This window comes from Physella acuta, unplaced genomic scaffold (assembly GCF_028476545.2).
Source record: "Physella acuta isolate Inbredline_101_S28 unplaced genomic scaffold, ASM2847654v3 ptg000913l, whole genome shotgun sequence".
NCBI lineage: Eukaryota > Metazoa > Mollusca > Gastropoda > Physidae > Physella > Physella acuta.
Genome location: NW_026732430.1, coordinates 589,188 through 613,279, shown reverse-complemented (window position 1 = coordinate 613,279; position 24,092 = coordinate 589,188). Strand labels below are relative to the sequence as shown.

Below are 24,092 nucleotides of genomic sequence, written 5' to 3'. Positions count from 1 at the left end.
AACACCATATTAAAAGTTTGAAACTAAATCATTGTTGTTGTGGCTTGTGCTTCAGTTAAATGAACAGATATGAGATCCTCAAGTCACACATGGGCGGGGGGGGGGGGGGGTTCAGGTTTATGCTATAACTTCCGAATTTCAAAAACAAACTTGGAATTCAGGTTAAATTAAAATTTTTAAAAAAATGTCATTAGGATGTACATATTAATAATGTATTTAAAAAAAAATACTGATAAGACAAATTTAATTTAAACATTAAAAATAAAATTTTCATATTCTCTGATCCTTTTAATTACAATACAAATTATCAACAATAAAGAAATTTAGTAAAATAATCGTTAGAAGAAAGAAGGAAAACTAAAAATTGCAGTTGTTTTGAAATTAAAATTTTTACTTAAAATTGTATTATTGTACGAATTACTTTTAATTTATTGTACTAAATTAAATCCCTGTTAAACTTTAAAAACAAAATGTATGGCCAAAGGGGGACAAACATGAAATTGCCCCAGTTCATAGTTCAGACGTGGTTACTTCGCTTAAATATTTGAGTCAAAGTTATCCCTCTTTTTTTAAAACAAAAAAAATATATGGTCAAAGGGGGACAAACATGAAAATGTCTCAGTTCATAGTTCAGCCGTGGTTACTTCGCTTAAATATTTTAATCAAAGTTATCCCTCTTTAATTAAACATAAAAAATATATGGTCAAAGGGGGACAAACATGAAATTGTCTCATTTAATAGTATAGTCGTGGTTACCTCGCTTAATACTTTTGATTTTTTATTTGTGGGAGCGGGGTGTTATTTATAGAATTAAGCACAATACTCAATGAAAATCACATAATTAGAATTCGATAATCTCTTACTCTTAACAACCTTACAAATTAGATAGTGCCAAACCTAAATTAACCTTTAATATTATACAAAAATAGTACATACAATTTTACTTTTTCAAGGCTTTAAAATACAAACTAATCAAAAATATCAATTTAATTTTAATTTACTTACTAAATAATTGTTGGCTAAATACAATATAACAATTTCGTCAGTAAAATGTTCAATTTTTTCAGCTGCAACTATATACTAAAATTAAAATGTGTGATATATCTAGAATTTTAAATCTTTTGACAAAAACCTGAGTGGAACTTGGGATAAGAATAGGATTTTTTTAAATGTATAGCTTAGTTTTGTATATTGTATAGGTTAAACTGCTTGTTTCACAGTTAAAGAAAATGGCAATAAATGTATGTTCAAAAGGGAACAAACATTACTTTACTTAGCAGTTTACCAGATGGTGATCTAGTTTAATATTTGGAGTTCGTTCAGCTTGTGTGTGTGGGGGGGGGGGGGGAGGGGGGGCGGTCCATTAAAAAAATTAAAACCAGCTTATAATCTTTTTACATAATCGAATTTTAATATCATTTTTAAGCCTCACAATTTGTTTAATGCTTATGGTAAACAAGAAGATTAATCTAAATTCTGCTTGATGTTGACCATAAATAGCTTATAATATTATTTTTTTTTCTTCAAGAAAAATTAATATTTACCTGTACCAATTTTGTTGTTTGTTTTGATATTCATACTTTCTTTACTAACAATGTATTTATGACAACAACAAATAAAATACTTAAAAAAAACTTTTTAAAAAACCACGTTTTTCTTGTGGACTAAAAAGTAAAAAATAAATTTTCATACATTTGATGACAAAAATTGTGGGTACGTTCACCATCAAATTTCCCGACCCATCTGCCCGACCCACGTTTTTTGTCATCAAATGTATGAAAATTTATTTTTTACTTTTTAGTCCACAAGAAAAACGTGGTTTTTTAAAAAGTTTTTTTTAAGTATTTTATTTTCTCCTTTTTAGTCCGTTGCTACACACGAAAAACGTGGTTTTTAAAAAGTTTTTTATATAGTTTATTTTCTACTTTATCTAATCACTTGATTAAGTATGACTTGACTAAGTGTTTTTAAATACACGGACTAAAAAAATCTTGAGCGACCGATACGCTTTAAACAGAGAAAGGGTGTAATTTACGTTGCTGGCGTGGAGATCTACTCACGAATCACGTGATCAAATCTCCCATAAACAAACAAATAAACGCGAAGCTGAGTTAAGGAAAAAACGTGTTTATGTGTATTTTAGCATGCCCAGCGTACCAACCGTGTCACCGTTAACAATGTGTTACCGTGTCCGTTCTCCTTTTTAGTCCGTTGCTACACATGAAAAACGTGGTTTTTAAAAAAAGTGTTTATAAATACACGGACTAAAAATATTGAGCGACAAGGATTCGAACCTGGGTTGTCGCGGCCACAACGCGAAGTACTAACCACTATACGATCACGGCCAGCGCGCTCACATCGATTGGGGCCGAAGTAACTGTGTCATTAGGCCTCCAGTCTTGTCGGTATCTTTAGAAATCATGTCCTCAATTTTATGGTCCTTGGGGCGTAATTAAATTAAGCTAATTACGGTCACTAATTGCTAGTTTTTATGATTGCATCTGAAATTGTTAGGCGAAAGTAGCATGCATGCCAAATTTCAGGTCTCTAGAGCAATCAGAAGTGGGCTAATTTTCGATGTCAATTTTAACAACAAACATCCAAACAACCAAACAAACAAACGCGAAGCTGAGTTAAGAATAAAATACTTAAAAAAAACTTTTTAAAAAACCACGTTTTTCTTGTGGACTAAAAAGTAGAAAATAACTATTTACATACATTTGATGACAAAAAACGTGGGTACGTTCACCATCAAATTTCTCGACCCATCTGCCCGACCCACGTTTTTTGTCATCAAATGTATGTAAATAGTTATTTTCTACTTTTTAGTCCACAAGAAAAACGTGGTTTTTTAAAAAGTTTTTTTTAAGTATTTTATTTTCTCCTTTTTAGTCCGTTGCTACACATGAAAAACGTGTTTTTTAAAAAAGTTTTTTATATAGTTTATTTTCTACTTTATATAATGACTTGATTAAGTATGAATTGACTAAGTGTTTATAAATACACGGACTAAAAAAATCTTGAGCGACCAGGATTCGAACCTGGGTTGTCGCGGCCACAACGCGAAGTACTAACCACTATACGATCACGGCCAGCGCGCTCACATCGATTGGGGCCGAAGTAACTGTGTCAACAAGCCTCCAGTCTTGTCGGTATCTTTAGAAATCATGTCCTCAATTTTATGGTCCTTTGGGCGTAATTAAATTAAGCTAATTACGGTCTCTAATTGCTAGTTTTTATGATTGCATCTGAAATTGTTAGGCGAAAGTAACCTGCATGCCAAATTTCAGATCTATAGAGCAATCAGAAGTGGGCTAATTTTCGATGTCAATTTTAACAACAAACACATCCACGCGAAGCTGAGTTAATAATAAAATACTTAAAAAAAAACTTTTTAAAAAACCACGTTTTTCTTGTGGACTAAAAAGTAGAAAATAACTATTTACATACATTTGATGACAAAAAACGTGGGTCGGGCAGATGGGTCGGGAAATTTGATGGTGAACGTACCCACGTTTTTTGTCATCAAATGTATGTAAATAGTTATTTTCTACTTTTTAGTCCACAAGAAAAACGTGGTTTTTTAAAAAGTTTTTTTTTAAGTATTTTATTTTCTCCTTTTTAGTCCGTTGCTACACATGAAAAACGTGGTTTTTAAAAAAGTGTTTATAAATACACGGACTAAAAAAATCTTGAGCGACCAGGATTCGAACCTGGGTTGTCGCGGCCACAACGCGAAGTACTAACCACTATACGATCACGGCCAGCGCGCTCACATCGATTGGGGCCGAAGTAACTGTGTCTATAGGCCTCCAGTCTTGTCGGTATCTTTAGAAATCATGTCCTCAATTTTATGGTCCTTGGGGCGTAATTAAATTAAGCTAATTACGGTCTCTAATTGCTAGTTTTTATGATTGCATCTGAAATTGTTAGGCGAAAGTAGCCTACATGCCAAATTTCAGATCTATTGAGCAATCAGAAGTGGGCTAATTTTCGATGTCAATTTTAACAACAAACACACGCGAAGCTGAGTTAATAAAAACGTGTTAAAAACGTGTTAAAAACGTGTTAAAAATGGTAATAATGGTAATATTAATACATGATTCTCTACAAAAAAAGCGAGATAACCTTGGCTTTACTGCGATGGAAAATAATTTCATGTTTGCTTCCCTTTGACCATAAAAATTGTGTTTTATTTATTTTACCGTATAGATTATATTTTTTAACATAATAGATATAAAACCATTCTTTCTTTTATCAAAATAGCATCTAACAGGCTAATTTAATGAAAATTTACAGAAATAAGAATGTATGAAAATCTAGAATGCCCATTGATCACACTATTCAGATGTGAGCTAGAACACTTCTACTCCAGGTGTTAGGAGCTTTCTTAAATTAATGAAGGCGTCGTTTCGCTGTAAGATATTTGTCAGTTCCTTATTTTTGAATTATTGATCCCCCCCCCCCCTTTGCCACTGCTCTAGTGCAGACAATTCTATAGAAAATAAATAAACTTCTGGGGGGGGGGGGGGGGGGGCTTTTGCTATTTGGGTTGGAGGAGTAAAAAATCTTTTTTAAAAAGATCCGATCATTTAAAGCCCCCCTCAAATCCTAAAATTGCGATTTTTTTTAAAACAAAGCTTAGTAGACCGTGAGCTTACTCTAACACTAACCCTGATCCTGACCCTAACATTTACTTAGACCCGAATCCTAACCATAAAGGCGGATAAGGAGTTGTATTTATTTTTTGGCGTGCGTATAAATATTCAAATGTCTAGACATCAGAAATAGGTCATGGTTGCGTGCGTGCTGGCAAAAAAAGTGGAAGGCTTAAATTTTCGCCCGTGCACTTTTTGCACTAGTGATCCCAATTTTTTAGAAACTTTTACTGAGATAATTAGGCCTAATTAAATTAAATAATAGGGGTCTAGATCTAGTTATTATTACTGGATAAGGGAGGTAACCTTTAATATTAATTTCTTCGGATCCGGTTCCGGTCACTAGGCACCATTTTACGAAATCTTTTATCAATAATCATAATGATAATCTCATAAGAAGACATGTCTATCTAGATCTACTAGTATCTAGACTCCAAGCGTAGACTAGACTCTATTTCTAGATTCTAGAACCTAATCTATAATACTACAACTAAAAACATATTAAGATCCAAATATGTTAACAGAAATAGACAAATTTAGACCTGTCTAAAGTCTGGAAAGTGCCTTTTAAGATTAGAAGCCCACTTTCACTTTGACTAAAAAACACAAAAACAAAATTATTTAAATTTAATAATTTGAAATTACATAACATTCATAACAATAACATAATCGAACTGTTAACAAACACAAGAACTTTGAATTTAGTTAGATAGTCTTAGTAACTCTTAGAAGAAGAAAGAGTTAGAATGAGAACTGAACTGCATGCCTAGCCCAGGACATTGATCTAGCTAGCTAGATCTACACTTAGGTTAGGACTTAGACTTTAGACTAGATTTTCTAGCTAATCTAGATCTACTAAAATTTTTAAAATAACAAAATCTACTAAACTAAACAGTATTACTAGATGTATATGTAACTATTACTATATTAGTTTTATATAAAATAATTAAGTATAAGAATCTAGATTCTAGTACAGGGGTTCCCAACCTTTTTTTACTCTAGAGCACATTCTAAAATATCGGTAGGGTGGCGGGCACCACCTGTTTTAAATCGACAAACTCCTTCCATAGGCGTAGCGACCCTTCCCGTCACCCGGGGACAAAACTTTCGATTTGCACCCCACCGTCAAATCTCAAATTTTCGATTTGCAACCCCCCCCCCCCCCCTCAAACTTTCGATTTCCATCCCCTTCAACCTTTCACAATAATGTTTATGAAATAAATTCTGTCGAATAGTGGAATAGTGAGAGGCGGGCACATACAAATCCTTCGGCGGGCGCCATGGCGCCCGCGGGCACAGGGTTGGGAACCCCTGTTCTAGTACACCTAGAAATTTAGTTCATAAAAATAAATCTGTTCTAGATTTAGATCATACGAATGGTGATTGATCTATTATCGATCTAAATCTAGATTTGCATCATGATTGTTAAATGGCAATAAAATATAGAATAATGATTAAAAGGCAAAAGGTCAAGTTTAAGATTGACCAGGCTTTACTTGGCTTATAGCATGAGTTAAGAAACTCCTTCATCATTCATGTCCTGTCTGTATTGACAAGATGTAATAGCTGTTCTACAAAAATCCAACTTTCCCATGCTGTATTGTAAGTCTGCATTCAAAGAGTAGAAATGAATGAGTATTAAAACAGGGGCAGCCTAGATTAGTAAAGTTTGCTGTGTGTATGAGGAAATGGAAAAAATAAATCAGTGTACCCTGTCTTCAGAAATTTAAAGTGTGCCCCTCTCCTACCCTGGAGTTTAAAGTGTCTGAAAGAAACCCTAATAAAGCTGTAAATCAACAGTTACATCACTGGCTGAAACACTTTTTAAAAAGGGAGATAAGGGAACTTGCCCTCATGGGCAAGGAAGCACCTAAGTTGAACTGTTAGTTTTGATGGATGCCACACAAAATCCGTTTCTTGAAGGGCAAAACTTGAGCACTGTGGATTCACAAGTAGTATAAGGTCAGGTGTTGACAACACAGGAAATACATTGCAGTGTTGTCAATGTTGAGTGACAATATTTCAGAAAAAAAATCTTTCTGCATTTTTCAAGTTTGTCATTAACAGTTTAAACAAGGATCCACACAGTCTCACTTTGACAATCAGATGAAGGCCACACTGAATCTTTGACTACCTTCATACTAATATATGAGAGTTATTCATATCATGAGCTCCATATGTGTAAGTAATTTTTCTCTTTTAATGTGGGTCTAGTTTTGAGCTCCACCATTTTCTTTCTTTAATACACACGCCCTCTTTTAAGTTACTGTAGATATCATAGATAATATCTGCACGATCCTAGGTGTTCAAGTCACCATCCCAGCACACACTTTCAGGTGTTCAAGTCACCATCCCAGCACACACTTTCAGGTGTTCAAGTCACCATCCCAGCACACACCTTCAGGTGTTCAAGTCACCATCACAGCACACACTTTCAGGTGTTCAAGTCATCATCCCAGTAGGCTACACACTTTCAGATGTTAAGTCACCATCCCAGCACACACTTTCAGGTGTTCAAGTCACCATCCCAGCACACACCTTCAGGTGTTCAAGTCACCATCCCAGCACACACTTTCAGGTGTTCAAGTCATCATCCCAGTAGGCTACACACTTTCAGGTGTTAAGTCACCATCCCAGCACACACTTTCAGGTGTTCAAGTCACCATCCCAGCACACACCTTCAGGTGTTCAAGTCACCATCCCAGCACACACTTTCAGGTGTTCAAGTCACCATCCCAGCACACACTTTCAGATGTTCAAGTCATCATCCCAGTAGGCTACACACTTTCATGTGTTCAAGTCACCATCCCAGTAGGCTACACACTTTCAGGTGTTCAAGTCACCATCCCAGCACACACTTTCATGTGTTCAAGTCACCATCCCAGCACACACCTTCAGGTGTTCAAGTCACCATCCCAGCACACACTTTCAGGTGTTCAAGTCACCATCCCAGCACACACCTTCAGGTGTTCAAGTCACCATCCCAGCACACACTTTCAGGTGTTCAAGTCACCATCCCAGCACACACTTTCAGGTGTTCAAGTCACCATCCCAGCACACACTTTCAGGTGTTCAAGTCACCATCCCAGTAGGCTACACACATTCAGGTGTTCAAGTCACCATCCCAGCACACACTTTCAGGTGTTCAAGTCACCATCCCAGCACACACCTTCAGGTGTTCAAGTCACCATCCCAGCACACACTTTCAGGTGTTCAAGTCACCATCCCAGCACACACTTTCAGGTGTTCAAGTCACCATCCCAGCACACACTTTCAGGTGTTCAAGTCACCATCCCAGCACACACTTTAAGGTGTTCAAGTCACCATTACATCCCAGCACACACTTTCAGGTGTTCAAGTTACTTTGTGTTGGGCTAGCTGCACCATTACACATTAGCACTTTGTGTTGGGCTAGCTGCACCATTACACATCAGCACTTTGTGTGGGGCTAGCTGCACCATTACACATCAGCACTTTGTGTGGGGTTAGCTGCACCATTACACATCAGCACTTTGTGTGGGACTAGCTGCACCATTACACAAGAGCACTGTGTGTGGGGTTAGCTGCACCATTACACATCAGCACACATCAGTAGTTTGTGGGCCATGATAACTTTGACTAAACAAAATAGCTCTTAATATTTTCTTTCCTCAATACACACGTCCTCTTTTAAGTTACTGTAGATATCATAGATAACATCTGCACGATCCTAGGTGTTCAAGTCACCATCACATCCCAGCACACACTTTCAGAAGTTCAAGTCACCATCCCAGCACACACTTTCAGGTGTTCAAGTCACCATCCCAGCACACACTTTCAGGTGTTCAAGTCACCATCCCAGCACACACTTTCAGGTGTTCAAGTCACCATCCCAGCACACACTTTCAGGTGTTCAAGTCACCATCCCAGCACACACTTTCAGGTGTTCAAGTCACCATCCCAGTAGGCTATACACTTTCAGGTGTTCAAGTCACCATCCCAGCACACACTTTCATGTGTTCAAGTCACCATCCCAGTAGGCTATACACTTTCAGGTGTTCAAGTCACCATCCCAGCACACACTTTCAGGTGTTCAAGTCACCATCCCAGTAGGCTACACACTTTCAGGTGTTCAAGTCACCATCCCAGCACACACTTTCATGTGTTCAAGTCACCATCCCAGTAGGCTACACACTTTCAGATGTTCAAGTCACCATCCCAGTAGGCTACACACATTCAGGTGTTCAAGTCACCATCCCAGCACACACTTACAGGTGTTCAAGTCACCATCACACCCCAGCACACACTTTCAGGTGTTCAAGTCACCATCCCAGCACACACCTTCAGGTGTTCAAGTCACCATCCCAGCACACACTTTCAGGTGTTCAAGTCACCATCCCAGCACACACTTTCAGGTGTTCAAGTCACCATCCCAGTAGGCTACACACTTTCATGTGTTCAAGTCACCATCCCAGTAGGCTACACACTTTCATGTGTTCAAGTCACCATCCCAGTAGGCTACACACATTCAGGTGTTCAAGTCATCATCCCAGCACACACTTTCAGGTGTTCAAGTCATCATCCCAGTAGGCTACACACCTTCAGGTGTTCAAGTCACCATCCCAGCACACACTTTCAAGTGTTCAAGTCACCATCACATCCCAGCACACACTTTCAGGTGTTCAAGTCACCATCCCAGCACACACCTTCAGGTGTTCAAGTCACCATCCCAGCACACACTTTCAGGTGTTCAAGTCACCATCCCAGCACACACTTTCAGGTGTTCAAGTCACCATCCCAGCACATACTTTCAGGTGTTCAAGTCACCATCCCAGCACACACTTTCAGGTGTTCAAGTCACCATCCCAGCACATACTTTCAGGTGTTCAAGTCACCATCCCAGCACACACTTTCATGTGTTCAAGTCACCATCCCAGTAGGCTACACACTTTCACTAGCTTTAAGTAAGTAGCGTGGTCAGACATAACGTGGGTGAACTATTAGGGTTTACATATCAGTCAGCTGACGTAACATGACGGATGGGGGGGTGGGACGGGACTAATGACCTCATGCTGCATAATCTTGTATGGTGGTCATGTAGGCCCTACTCATCATTAGGTAGCACGCCAGTTGTCTGAGCTACCAGCACTGAGCCAGTCTAGTTTGTAGACAACTTGATCAGCCCGTTGTTCCTTGTTGTTTTCTAAATGATATTTTGGAACTCAATGTGTTAAAAATTGCTGTAGACACCATTTGAAAAAAATTACATCTATACCAGCGGTATTCTCGTCAGAGTTTCTTCCAGGCATCTCTTTTCGGGGTGTCCCCCCCACCCCCTCCCCCGAAGGAAATCAAATTTATATAGAAAATATTTACTTTTACAGTGTCCATCGTCGTCGTCTCTTTACCCCGCCCCTACCCGGAGAAAAAAGTCTTGAAGAAACACTGGTTCTCGTACACCCAACAGCAAAAAAAAAAATATTTCCTCTGTTGGAATTACTCACCTCGTCATTTGGGATTTTTGTATTATATTATTTATAGACCTGTAGGTCACAGAGGTCATCGGTCAATAATTCAGTAATATTCTTTTGAAAGTTTTTTCCCCTGTTGTTTAAAAAGGTATTTTAAATTGTATACGGTATTGGTAATTTGTCATCTGACAGATAATTATTGTGGTCTGGACAGTTTGATGTAAGATGTGGCCAGTAGCTCTTAGATTCAACTAGATCTAGTAACAGAACCCCATAGAAAGGCTGTAAGTGTAAGTAACTATCGAGTGAACCAAAAAGTAGGTCACCTGTCCCGTACAATGAAAGAAGGGTTGTCTCCCCTGTGTCGCCCGTGACGCAGCCAGGTACCGATTGCGGAAGTGGACAAGTGTTTGAAACATCTCGCTGAATACCACTCATCTAACTTGCAGGTGACCACTAACGTGCTTAAACTTCTGTATTTTTGTCTGGGTTTTCTCTGTCTGTTTGATACAGGCCAGTCGCCTGTTCTTTAAACAAAGGCCATTGCGCTTGATTCATTTTATTTGGTGATGATCCTGCTAGTCCGTTTGTTACCTGTCGTGAGCTGGATGCCATTTTGAGTTTCCTACCTGTGTAGTTCCGTGACACTGTCAGGTAGATTACATGTTCATTTCTTCAACTGACCTATAGTTCGTCTTCGCTAGTTTTTTTTTTTTCTAACAATGTGCTGATATGTGAGTGAATTGATAACAGTTTTATCAAATATTATTTGCATTTAATTTCCGAAATTAGATTTATTTCATTATTTCCGCCATTTCCTGGTTCAACAATAATCCTTACACAGTGCGACATGCCTGAAATACCCTGAGAATTTCTATAGCGTCCAACCATCCATATTTTCTTGATATTCTAGACCCCAGAAAAATAGGCACATTAAAAATTAAAATGAGCTTTTCTATTACAAACTCTGTCATATCACATCAATTAAGTCACCTGGGTGAACAGGTGATTCGTTTAAATCAGGTTTTATTGAAAGATGTCACTGTGAACACATTTGTCATTTAATGACATTTATATTCATTCTGCACATGGTCTAACTTTAACACTGTACTAACATTAACAAATGTGTTCAGTTTGGGATCTCTGTTATAATAAAAACAATCTTAAACTTTTCCAAGATGTGATATTTTAATTTAGGCCTAATTGCCATTGTTATTATATTTAGCCCATATGATAATATGATAAAGTTTTCTCCATCTAATCTTTAATTGTTAAAAGTTTGTTACTTTTAGAGATGGTAAGCTGGCTTTGTCAGGTGATATTTATTTTATTCTAGAAAATATATTTTCATGATGTAGGTTATAAAAAAAATCAATTTCTCTTGTTTTACAAATGTAAAAAAAAATCTTAAAAAGAAAAGGCATAGACCTGTATAACTATGGACCAGCTTAAGTCATACAAGTGTTTGCTTTTAAGCTTAAAAAATATTTTTATTTTAATAAGTATTATTTTCACTATAAAAGTTAGCATAACGTTAAATTTTTTCTACATTTGTTTTTGGTTGTGACTGCTGTTGTGCTTGGGCCTTTATCATTGTTTAAGTTAAAAATTTATTCCAAAAATCTAAATGCTACTAACCTGTTATGCAAAAAAATATGAAGGAAGTGAAAAGGCTGTTTATCAACTTGTCATAATTTGCTACTAGGAGGATATAGCAGAGGAAGATCTCTGCACTAGTGAGTCCAGTAGCTGCAGCATGGATGGACCACAGAGCCAAGGCCCTCCCCCGGGGATCAGGCCAATTGTTCCTATTGATAACAAAACTCGCATCCCAAGACCAATGCAGTGTAGTGTTTTGCTGCTAAATGGGGAGGTGTACGAGGTGGCTGTTGACGTGAGTACCCAACTTGATGTAGTGTTCTGTTGTTAAATGGGGGGGTGTATGAGGTGGCTGTTGACGTGAGTACCCAACTTGATGTAGTGTTCTGTTGTTAAATGGGGAGGGGGGTGTATGAGGTGGCTGTTGACGTGAGTACAGAACTTTGAAATTACACTGTTCAAATCACTATTTATGCCTCCTTTGATAGTATTGTAAAAATCTAAGTGATCTGGTTCAATTATTTTTATTAGGAATGATAAAATGATCCACCAATTATTTTTTTTAGAAACAAGTCAATTTTTTTGTCATTAGAAATTTTCAAACAGTTTTGTTTTTCTATAGAAACGATCAACAGGACAAACCCTTTATGAAAGAGTTTGTGATCACTTGGACTTGCTGGAGAGGGACTATTTTGGGCTGACCTTTAAAGAAGACCTTGACCCAGAGAATGTGAAAGTACGATTATTTTTGTTGTTGTTAATCATTAAGCATCTTAGGGAGATTACGGATGTTACCAATTGTGCATTATGCATACATAACCCATTCATTCTAATAAGTCTACTCGTAGTCTTGTTTTCTTACTAGAATTTGTTTCATTTTTGGCGGAAAATGGAAAACAATGCAGACAGTTCTGCACCAATATAATTTGTATACCTACTATTTTGTATAAGAGACATCTAACTAAAAATAGTATGCAATGCTCTAGTTTTAAAATCTGTTTAACCATTGTCTAATTCAACATTTCTTTTACCTGCCTCACAGTATTGGCTCGATCTGAACAAAAAAATTACCAAACAAAAAAAAAGTAAGTTAATTCTGTTTTTTTTTATGTATATATTATTGATTTATTATAATGCGTTTCATTTCTTTGGATGTTCATAAATCCAATTTTTAAATGTGCATAGTACTTATTTTGTTAAAGAAAAAAAATAAAGCTATAAATCAGGCTAAATTCCTGCAAGCACATTTCACATTGGCTCTTAAAATCTTGTATTATGAATTATTGTCTCTATTTTAGGAGGAAAGATGGAATTTGAGTTTGCGTTGAAGTTCTATCCCCCAGATCCTACTCAGCTTTCAGAGAGTTTGACCAGGTAACTTGTCATGGCATTTGTTCTTGTGTTCAGTCCTGGTATCTGTTCTTGTCTTCAGTCATGGTATCTGTTCTTGTGTTCCATCATAGGTTTTCTAAAAACAATTAAAATGGCTAGTAGAAAAAAAAAGGAAATTTAGGCCTATATTAATATTAGCATCTCTTGCTGAACAAACTCAATCATGTGTCAGGCCTCAATTAAAGTCTTTTGCACTAAAGTAACTTTAACTATTTATATTTCAGATACCTAGTTTGTCTACAGATTAGGAGAGACATAATAAGTGGAAAGTAAGTAAATTTTATGTTAAAATTTCTCTGTTCGTGTTTAGCTTCACTTAGAAATTCTAAGATTGAGAAAAGACTTGCTTATCCCATCGGCAGTTAATGTCTTTAGAAACACTGACGGGTAATGAAATTTTCAAGGTTTCAGCTACACAGAAGGGATTATTTGTGTTATGTTAATTTTGTTTAGGCTGCCTTGCTCTCAGGCTACACAGAAGGGATTATTTGAGTTATGTTAATTTTGTTTAGGCTGCCTTGCTCTCAGGCTACACAGAAGGGATTATTTGAGTTATGTTAATTTTGTTTAGGCTGCCTTGCTCTCAGGCTACACAGAAGGGATTATTTGAGTTATGTTAATTTTGTTTAGGCTGCCTTGCTCTCAGGCTACACAGAAGGGATTATTTGAGTTATGTTAATTTTGTTTAGGCTGCCTTGCTCTCAGGCTACACACGCCATGTTAGGGTCCTATGCTGTCCAGGCTGATATTGGTGACTATGACCCCATTGACCATGGCACAGGTGTGGATTACATTAGAGACATGCCTTTTGCCCCAGACCAGACTGAAGACTTAATCTACAAAATTGCTGCCTTACACAAACAACACAAGTGAGTGATAACATTTTATACATCTCTTTTAGGCTCGCTGTGATAAATGGGGTTTTTTAGTTTATTTTTATTGTAATAACCCTCAAATTGTATGTGAACATCATTTGTTTAAAATTGTCATCTATTAATTTTTAAGAATTTGTTACTGACTGTAAATCTGAACTTGCCTCTCATTTCCAGAGGACAAACCCCAGAGCAGGCAGAGCTGCATTATCTGGAGTACAGTAAAAAAATTGCCCTGTATGGAGTAGATCTTCATAAGGCCAAGGTAAAAATAAATTTAGCAGCACTTGGTTATTAAAACACTACCTTGTTATTCAGTGCTGTTAAACTATTGTGTTGCTTAAGATTTTGTTCTTTGTTAATTATAAAAGCTGTAATTAATAACTACTTTGATACAAAGTTAAATTATCAGCTCAAATGGTAGCTAGAAAGTGATTTTTTTGTTTTTAAATGGCTGCTAGACAAAAACCTGTGTCTTTGATATATGTAAATAGCATTATAGACAATAGAGGCATGGCTTCTTTCTTAAATCTGTATTTTTGTTCATGATATTGCCGAGAATGAACATTTAACTTACTATTAATGTAACATTTATCTGTGGAATACAGCACTGCTTTTATAGTATTTATCTTTTAATTTTTACTGTGTGTTTTGCTCCAACATACCCAACAGAACATATAAGTAATTCACTACAAATGCTAAACACCCATTACTATTTTCAGACAATAATTTGATAAGCTAATTAAAATATATATTGTTGATATGACCATGAAACTTAAAATAACAAAAATAAGGCTTGATCCTGTTCTGCTGACATTTAACTATGAATCTAGTTATAAAAGGTCATGAGAATTTTTTTTTTTTTTGTTTTTGTATCCATGAAATAACTGACCATGATTTTCATCAAATAATTTGTATGTTTACTTTTGTCAATCTGCCTTGTTGCCAGGATTCTGACTATGTTGATATTTTACTGGGTGTGGGAGCTACTGGCATTTCTGTATACAGAGATAATCTCAGGATCAACAGATTTGTTTGGCCAAAGATCTTAAAAATATCTTACAGAAGAAACAAGTTCTTGCTTAGGATTCGCCCAGCAGAGGTAAACACAACAATAGGAATACTAAAGTTTGATTACATACTAGCAGTAGTAACATTAAAGTTTGATTACATACTTGCAGTAGTAACACTAAAGTTTGATTAAATACTAGAAGTAATATCTCATGTCAAATTGGCTTCACACATGGTTATTTATCTGCCTCCCCTGATTTATTTGCCTCATGTCTATCTATACATTGATGCTATCTAGCTGTGAAATTGGCACATAAATTGCAGATAACCTTTAGTCAGATGGCTTCCCAATTTTAACCTTTTATTATGTTGACAGTTTGAGACTTATGAAAGCTGGATTGCATTTAGACTTCCAAACAATAAAATGGCCAAACGTGTGTGGAAAATTGCAGTGGAACACCATGCTTTTCTTCGGTATGTATTCTTCAATGTCTTTATTTTCTTCACTATTTAGCTATTTATTATTGATTCTTTATAAGATATGATTTTCAACGTTTCCTGTGTACTGTGTTCACAGATATTAAGGGAATTGTTTACACTTAGTGTACACAGAGTACGTAATGATTTGATGGAATTACCTAAATAGATCACAAAAACTGACATGTTTAACTGAAATGTAATAACATTCTTATTCCAATGTTTTAAGCCAGAAGCCTTTAAAATGTTGGCTGTCTGCAGTTGTTTTCACTTTCTGAAAATGACTAGGTCAATTTGTTTTAATGAAATAGAAACAAGCATTAATTTAGATACATTTGTCTTTTTTTTCTAAAAATAATAACTTGAATTTAGATAATTTAAAATCATTATTTAAAATTGCAAACGCCACAATCAAATACCCATTACCTTTGTGGGTTTCATTTTGGATCAAATCAAGTTTTGAATGTCTTACACCTTCAAAACTTGTTAACTGTAATTTTTTTTTTTTTTAATGGTTTCATAGAAGCTTTACATACTCAATAAATTTATTGTAAAGGCATTGTATTTCTTCACCCTACAGTCTACTAATTTTTTAATACATCATCTGTAGGTTTTTTTAACTAAGTATTTCAAGTATAGGAATATTCAGCTGACTTTAATATGTTATTAACCGGTTTTGATCACACTTTTTGTAGTTTGAGATCAGCTGATGATGCCAAGAAGAGGACAGGCTTCCCACGGTTTGGTTCCAAGTATCGCTACTCTGGCAGGACACTTTATCAGACAAGGCTCAATGCTTCCATGGCAGACAGACCATCCAAGCAGTTTGAGAGGGCTCACAGCAGACAGTCCCTGAACTCGGTCTTAAATAACAACAAATCTAGGAGTCAGGATAATTGTAAGAATCCTAGCCATTAATATTACAGCTCTCCACCATAACTCAGTCTTAACTCTTTCAGCCCATAATTAATTTTATGTTTCACCGGAGTTGTTTTATTTTTCATTACATTTTTTTTTTTTGTATTTCAGCTGCAAAACTACTCATATTTTTTTTGCCTGTTGATTACTGTGCACTACTGATATGAATTAATTGTAATTGATATGAATTTTAACTAATTATTTATTTATTTAAGATAAAATATTGGTTTTAAAGAAGAAAAAGTAGCGGGTTTTTTTTCGTGAGAATAATAAGCTTGTGTTGGGAAAATTAATATTAAGAATGGATTTTTCTGAGGTCTTGTTCATAGAAAACAAAAGAGCTTTCATTTTTCTACCAAAAAAAAAACATTGATCGGATTAGTATTAGAATAAACACTTTAATTTTATAACAGCAATGTAATTGTTTGAGCCAAGTAATTTTGATGGTTGTGGTTAGGTAAGAAAAAAACTTTTGTACTGTGGAAATAACTACTTTACTTGAAGGTGCATTGGTAAGTGCAACTATAGTTTTTATTACTGTGTAGGCTTTATAATTGTTAAATCTACTATAACAATTTTATTTTTTTTCTCAGTGAGTCATCGACGTGACTTGTATGAATATCGTAGCCTGGATATTCACAATCTTTCGTTTAATGCAATGAAGGAAGATGTGAATAGATCGGCACTTTCAAGAGTAACTGAAGATTCCTTCCAGGAAGACAGAACACCGTTGCAGTCTCCACTACCAAAAGAAGAATCTCCCAAAGTTATAACTCGAGAAATTATTAGGCAACCAGGTAACTGTAGTTTTCAAACATTTTCATCAAATTTTAATGAGATTGTGACTCAGGATCTGTCTCATGTAGCTATTTTCTACTGGAAACTTGGAGGCATATGAGAATTTATTTTAATTTGCTGTGGCAATTTAACGTACAAAGATTTCCCAAAATTTAAACCTAGATTTTGCTCAACAGTTAAAAAGGCCAAAGGGGAAAGTTCATCTTCAGAGGATGAAGATTTTGATAACCGGCTTCCTGCAGTTCCTCAAGATTCCCCACAAGAAGAGAGAAGGCCAACTGTCAGGTATTCTCCTCATGAAGATAGGAGAGGTGTGTCCAACCACATGGGAGGGGTGGCAACTCCTCTAGCAGCAGTAGCCCTGCAGAACAAGAGGAGATCTGAGAGTGACAGATCAGAAAGTCTGGACCGGTCAAGAGACAGTTCCAGTGCAAAGGGTAGCTTAGACTCTATTGATCTGAAGGAAACACCTGCAGCTAAAGTCAAGCCTGCAGTTGCACCAAAACCTGGCAAAGAAAAGCCTCCAGTTGCTAAAGTAAACAATTTTCACTTATCACATTTAGTTTCCATTTTTGCCTATTTATTACATTAAGTATGCAGTGGAACCCCCATAGCCTCTTTAAAAGCTTGGGTTAGTAGCAGGAATGGCAAAGTTGTAATCAACGTTTGAACATATTTGAATCACAGTTGATTAACAGAACTATTTATAGCAATACAATTCATTAACTTCATTCATTGCTTTCTTTTTTTTTACAGAAACCAGAAAAGCCTCCAGTAGCGGAAAAACCACAGAAAGCTCTAAAGCCTTCAAAGAAAGAAAAGGAAAATGAATCTAAGAAGGAAAAAGACTCCAAAAAAGAAAAAGATTCTAAAAAAGAAAAACCTCCTAAAAAAGAAAAAGAAACACCTCCTAAAAAAGAAAAAGAAGCAAAGAAAGAAAAAGACTCAAAAAAAGACAAGGGAGCAAAAAAGGAGGCAGTAAGAGAAGTGTTTATGTAAAAGTTGTGTGTATAGCTCTGTGTTCACAATTGTTATCAAACTATCAGCAGCATACATTTTAATGTTTATATTTGTCTTATCGATTTTTTCAGTACTTTTGTTGTATGTCCATTGATTTTCAATTGCGGTTTATAACATAGTTATCATATTGTATGCTGACTTGAGTTTAATCAGTTTACAAGTAGAACTGATCTTTTTATACCATAAACAGTGGGCAGCCTAAGTAAGAGAGATTATAGATGCCGATATTATCTTTTATCAGTTTTAAATTGTGTATTTGATTTCTTCATTGAAAGGTAAAACTGTTATCCATTTTCATTCTCAGTTTCAACCAATTTCAATACATTTTTGCTGCTTGTTAATTTGTGAGTTTTGAAGAATGGCATAATTGTTTACTTTGTGAAGTTTACTTTTCGTCCATTACAATTGTGAACTTGAAAAAGATTAGTATGGATTAGTAGTTGTGGGGATTTTTACTGTACATATTTGTTTTAAATAGTCCCTTAAATTGAATATTATTGACTGTAAAAAAGACTGTATATGATGTTGGAAAGTGTTTTATATATCATCCATTGTATATTTCACATTTAGTGTTTGCACTGGATTACTTTTAACTCCAGACTGCACAGTTGTCTTGTAGTGGAGCAATATTTAATTTTCTATCCTGCATTTTTAAGGCTTGTTTGGGCATCATTTTAATCCAAGATATGTAACCAAAAAAAGTGTGTTGCCATTTTTTAGGTTAGTTTTTTTTTTTTTTTTTAACATTTTGTACTACCAGATACCAGATTTTAAATAAGATCTTTTTTTAGTTTTTTGTTCTAGACAACAAAGTAAATTTTACTAAAAATTTTTTATTGTAAAATTTTAAGTGCTCAATGTAAAAAAAATATTTATATTTTTAAAGAGCTATTACAGGTAAATATTCTAATGCAATGCCTTCCATTTTAATTAACAATATTTTCATGATCGTTAACTTGGTCTTTAAAATAAAGGTTGAATTAAAATGTAAAATATTGGCCACATGTACTATTTTATATTTGATACTCTTTATTCCTTGTAATTCGTAACCCAACATTCCATATTGTTTACAAGATTGTACATTTTTATATATGCAAAAATTTTGACAGCATGTTTAATGAATTGGCAGTTTTTTAATGAAAGTGTAATGTATACTTTTAATTTCATAATATTGTCTGTTTTTAACTATACAACCATTGAACATTAATAAACATCAACATACAATTTAAAAATGTTTCTATATCATTGTTCTTTAATTATTACCTTTATTTTTAACTCAACCTTGAGCTCTAGTTTTTTAAAACATACAAATTTATTGAAAGACAAAATACATGAGCATTAAGTTTACTGGCATTAAAAATATACCATATTAGAATAGATATATTCTACACACAGATTACATGGCAACAATTGAAATGACAGTCACTCCCCTTAAATACGTAGGTTAATTGTGGCATTTTAAAAACATAACTTTTGTCATAATTTACATCAAGTCAATGATATGAGTAATTTAGAATCTATTTAAATGCAAAAATCAAGAAAGTATTACATGAAACCAGTAAATGAATGGTGAACATTTGAATAAATACAATTATGATTGAATGAAAGCCCAACATGTCTGTAGTATGTAGGTGCTAATTTGTTGAGTGAACAAAATACTAAAATGTTAAAAATATAGAAATAGAAAATGTAGTTGAACTTAAAACACACTTTATATAAAATAATCAACTATCTAGATTGTTAATTCATCAGATTATATACTGTTCTATTAACCGCCTGCTGCTTCCTACCCATTTAATGCTTAATCAAATAATTAGTTTACAAACACTAGTTTACATTGGGGCAAGGTATTGATGGGTCCACGCTGTACACTTGAAAATATAATATAGGGTCGCGTTTTTCTTAGGGATCAGTGCTTAACACTAACCAGTTGGAATATTTTCTATTGCACACTGGAGTTCATCCTCCAAATCTGACGCTAAGGATGAATACAGTAAAGACATTGGTTGTGACGTCGCTTCGTGTGTGGTGAATTTGTGACTGGGTGGCTCACTATAGTTAATTTCTCGCATGAAATGGGGTAACGAGTAGGACGACGAGCACATACCCGTGCTACAATAACACGAGGATGGCACGTTGTTAAAGATTGGTGGCGAAGTCGGACATCGATCAATCGGAGAGAGAGATGTATAGGCAGCGGAGCTTGAATCCGATACAGGCGAAGGAGAAGAGTTCACAAATGGGGATTTCATACTTACAAAGAAATCCACCGTGTCCTGAATGGATAAGTCCGTAATATCCTCTACAAATGCAGCAGATGGCGGGGAGGGCAAAGAATTTTCACTGTCTATGTAAGAGTTGTCAATTTTGTTTATTTCATGAACCATGGAGAGGGGTGTTGTTGAAAATGGCTGTCTGATGCTGGGAATATCGGCGTAATCATAATATGATGGACTAGAACATCGGTATTGTTCGGGAGAACGGTAAACACTTCCAGTGGAACGCGTGTACCCGTAATTGGGCACGGTGTAAGGAGCATATCTTCCGGGTGTCGATAACGAGGGCTGCATAGAAACTGGTTGATACTTCTGGGAAGCTGCATACAAAAATGGGGAAAACATTTGTTGAGCGTGAGAGGAGGAGAAACGTAAAGCCTCCATTCTGGACATGAGACTAGCTCGACGTCTGCAGCTGTCGCACTTACAACACTGTGTGCCCAGCATTAGCATCTGAGCTGCGTTACGGGAATAATTTTTTTTAGCATCATACCCGCTGCTGTTGCTGCTGCTCATACTGCTGTTGGAAAGCATTGTCGATGGTGTGATATTTGCTAGAAGACGCTTCGGTACCATTGACGGGGGACGATGTCTGGCCTTTGGTGCCAGATCTCGTGGGTCATCATCACAACTTGTACAGCAATAACTTTTAACATTACAAGAAACATTTCCATTTAAGTTCTGGCACCGATTGCCTCCCAAGCTGTTTTGCTGCACAGGGATTGTATTTTTAAAACAATTCACATCAGATGGCAATGGCGTGTGCCCATTAAAAGAGTTTGTATTATTTCTATTAAAATTACTGGTGCTGATGATATTACTGTTGTCTTTGCTGCTGTAACAAGCGATCCTCTTCAACACAGGAGCATTGTTAGTGCTCCCCAGTATGATAGGCCCTGGGCTCTTCGTCTCCTTACACTTGAAACTGGTCGGTTTAGCTGTTGTTTTTTGCTTCCTCCTGTCGTTTGAGTCTGGAACTCGAAACCCCTCATGTGTGGTGGTAATGTCGATACAAAGACACGGGTCCTTTGAACAAACTTTACACCTCATGACACATTTACTGCTAGGACACCCCGAACTGGTCCTGTTCAAGCTAATCTGATTCAACTTTGGCTCCCCTTCTTTGTTGTTGGCCACAGTTGGTATGGGTACGTTTGTATTGCTAATGGAAACACTCGTATTCGGTTTAACAAGAGATGGCTTTCCGAACATGCCAACACCCCATTGTTGCTTCATCTCTTCCGGTAGCAAGGCACTTGGACTGAGGTTGTACCCAAACCCTTTACATTTACAATCGGAAGGTTTTTTGCGAGAATTTTTTTTAATTGTATAATCAGCTATAGGATTTTCGTCAGAGAAAACTGACGGTAAAAAGGGGTCTCCGCGTTTCATTGGGCTTGATATCTTCGTAATATTGCCTTTAGTGACTCGCTTCTCTTTGACTTTCAATTTTGCCCCGTTTTTTGTTAAGTCATTACTGGTAGACAAGCAAGTTGGGGGTAAACCAGCTATAGGTGAAACTTCGATATCAAGAACATCGTTTGGACGGACAACAGAAGCTTTTAATGTTGCATCATCGTCTTCAGCACAAAACATCGTTTTTTAAGTTTCACCAGTTCTAAAAAAAAAAAGAAGAAGAAGAAAGAATATACCATATCTAGAACTCTATTCAATACCATGTTTCATAGTTTCATTTTTTTAAAATGTTTTTAATCTTGTTGTCTACTTAGAATGTTCTTTCGTATTTGCAGTTTCAATAATAGGCTCATGTTATGTGGAAAAAGATAATAATAATAGGGAGTGCATTGTTCCAAATTATTACTATTGTGATAAATAAATTACATACGCCAAACAATACGCATATTCCTATTTCATAAATAAAACGATTTAAAAAATAATTTTGGAATGTTTTGCTTGTTATAACAAACTACTGATTCATTACGACCAAGGCTTACAGTGGTCACGGGCCAATCTAAAAAAAATGTTCTTTATACTTCTACATAAGGACTCGCGATACCCATTCTTCTTATCATGGACAAGTCGTTTATATTTTCTTATTGTAAAAAATTACTGGGGTAGATAAGCTAGTGACTGCTATTAAAAATTTGTGTAACTATCTCAAGTTCGCAAATTAATTAGTGGCCAGCTAAATGTCAGCGGGCTTTCACGTGGAGAAAATATGAATGAGTCATAAATTATGTTAGTATATAATGTTAGACCTGTACCTCAATAAGATGTGCGAGTTAATTATTTTCTATCGATGACCCATGGGTCAATTAAATTATTAAAATAACCGTCACAAATGTCTTTGGGGTGATTGCTAACATCCTTGAAGCTAAAATTTACAATTTATTTTCCCCTCAAGTTCGTGTTACCTCGAAACCAATTCCATCATGTTTACTAGCCTTTAAATCGTAACATTGTGCTGAAAAAAGATCAACCACACTCGTTAGGAGCGATCTACTTTTTTAAATGAAAGAACCTGCATATGCTTTCAGTGTTGAAGCAATACGGTGCTAAAATGTGCGCCACACCCAAATGCACACGCATAATCCATTTTACCGCGACGTAAATTAACTATAAATTGCAATACGTTTTGGTCCCCTTTTTAATACTAAATACATTTATTTTAAACAGTGTTAATATTCCCTCGATTATATTATTCTAGTAGAGCCTATTGATACTATTAAACTTGTAATTTTTAATATAATTGAATTAATTAAAACAAAAATCGTTTTCGACCCTCATCTCAGCTTGTTAAAAAGATTGTACCATGCAATTTAATAATCTGTCAATTTGTATTCTAAAACAAATTTAAACCCAAAATAATGACAAACACTTGTAATAATAGGCTACACGTGGCGTTAACTTCTTGGATAGGATACGAAAGATTTTTTAGGCTTATAAAGACTGTAAAGTTTTGTTACGTTAGGCCTACTCTATTCAATCTTTAGTTTATAAAGATCGCGATTCTCAAATCAAATGTTTTAAAATTTTAATGTAATGTTGGTTACGATTATATACGACACTTTATTTTGATTAAGCAATTTCCTGCGTACTAATTTTAATAAATGAAGAAAGTGGATCATTTGGCACTCATATTTGTCAAAAAATAAAGATGTTTTTTTTTTGTTCAATATAAAAAAAATGATTAAAAATTATTAAACTTAAATGTATTTAGCCAAATTTTTAATTTTAGTGGCGATGCTAGGCTATTTGCTAACTAACGCGGGCCATTCTTTCATTGCCCTCAATAAAAATACAAATGTAATGTTTATACTCCCCCCCCCCCGATTTCGTCGGATGCAGCCAGCATCCTCTCTTTCTGAGCTACTGTTGCTTTTAATATTAATAAATATAAATATCATATCAACCATGGACTCTCATTTTAACTGCAATGTATGCTTCCTTGCCAGTGTTTCTTCCAGACTTTTTTCTCCGGGGGGGGGGGGCACTTGAAATTTTCGGGGGGGGCGGTAGACTTTCTTCGGGGGAGGGGCGGACACTGTTAAAAGTATATATTTTCTATATAAATTATATAAATTTCATTTCGTTCGGGGGGGGGGGGGGCGGTAGAATTTTTTTCGGGGGGGGGGGGGGCTTCGCCACCCCTAAGAGATG

General features: G+C 35.7%; 2 protein-coding genes across 3 annotated transcripts; one reads left to right on the top strand and one right to left on the bottom strand.

Moving 5' to 3' along the window:
* Positions 1 to 10,444: 10,444 nt before the first annotated feature.
* LOC131953178 (band 4.1-like protein 3) lies at positions 10,445 to 19,433 on the top strand. Of its 2 annotated transcripts, none has more exons than XM_059316233.1 (14): positions 10,445 to 10,557; positions 11,814 to 12,002; positions 12,330 to 12,443; positions 12,750 to 12,792; positions 13,006 to 13,081; positions 13,324 to 13,368; positions 13,789 to 13,968; positions 14,149 to 14,236; positions 14,921 to 15,073; positions 15,359 to 15,456; positions 16,155 to 16,357; positions 16,971 to 17,174; positions 17,352 to 17,710; positions 17,932 to 19,433. In XM_059316233.1, the coding sequence occupies exons 2-14, from the start codon at positions 11,865 to 11,867 to the stop codon at positions 18,172 to 18,174; spliced, it is 1,944 nt and encodes a 647-aa protein (XP_059172216.1). In that variant the 5' UTR covers positions 10,445 to 10,557; positions 11,814 to 11,864; the 3' UTR covers positions 18,175 to 19,433. The 2 variants fall into 2 exon arrangements, with proteins under 2 accessions (XP_059172216.1, XP_059172218.1); XM_059316235.1 differs by lacking the exon at positions 10,445 to 10,557 and adding an exon at positions 10,573 to 10,762.
* Positions 19,403 to 22,931, bottom strand: LOC131953177 (uncharacterized). Its single transcript, XM_059316232.1, has 2 exons — positions 22,847 to 22,931; positions 19,403 to 22,089 (listed from the first exon to the last, which is right to left on the bottom strand). The coding sequence occupies exon 2, from the start codon at positions 22,065 to 22,067 to the stop codon at positions 20,118 to 20,120; it is 1,950 nt and encodes a 649-aa protein (XP_059172215.1). The 5' UTR covers positions 22,068 to 22,089; positions 22,847 to 22,931; the 3' UTR covers positions 19,403 to 20,117.
* Positions 22,932 to 24,092: the final 1,161 nt, after the last annotated feature.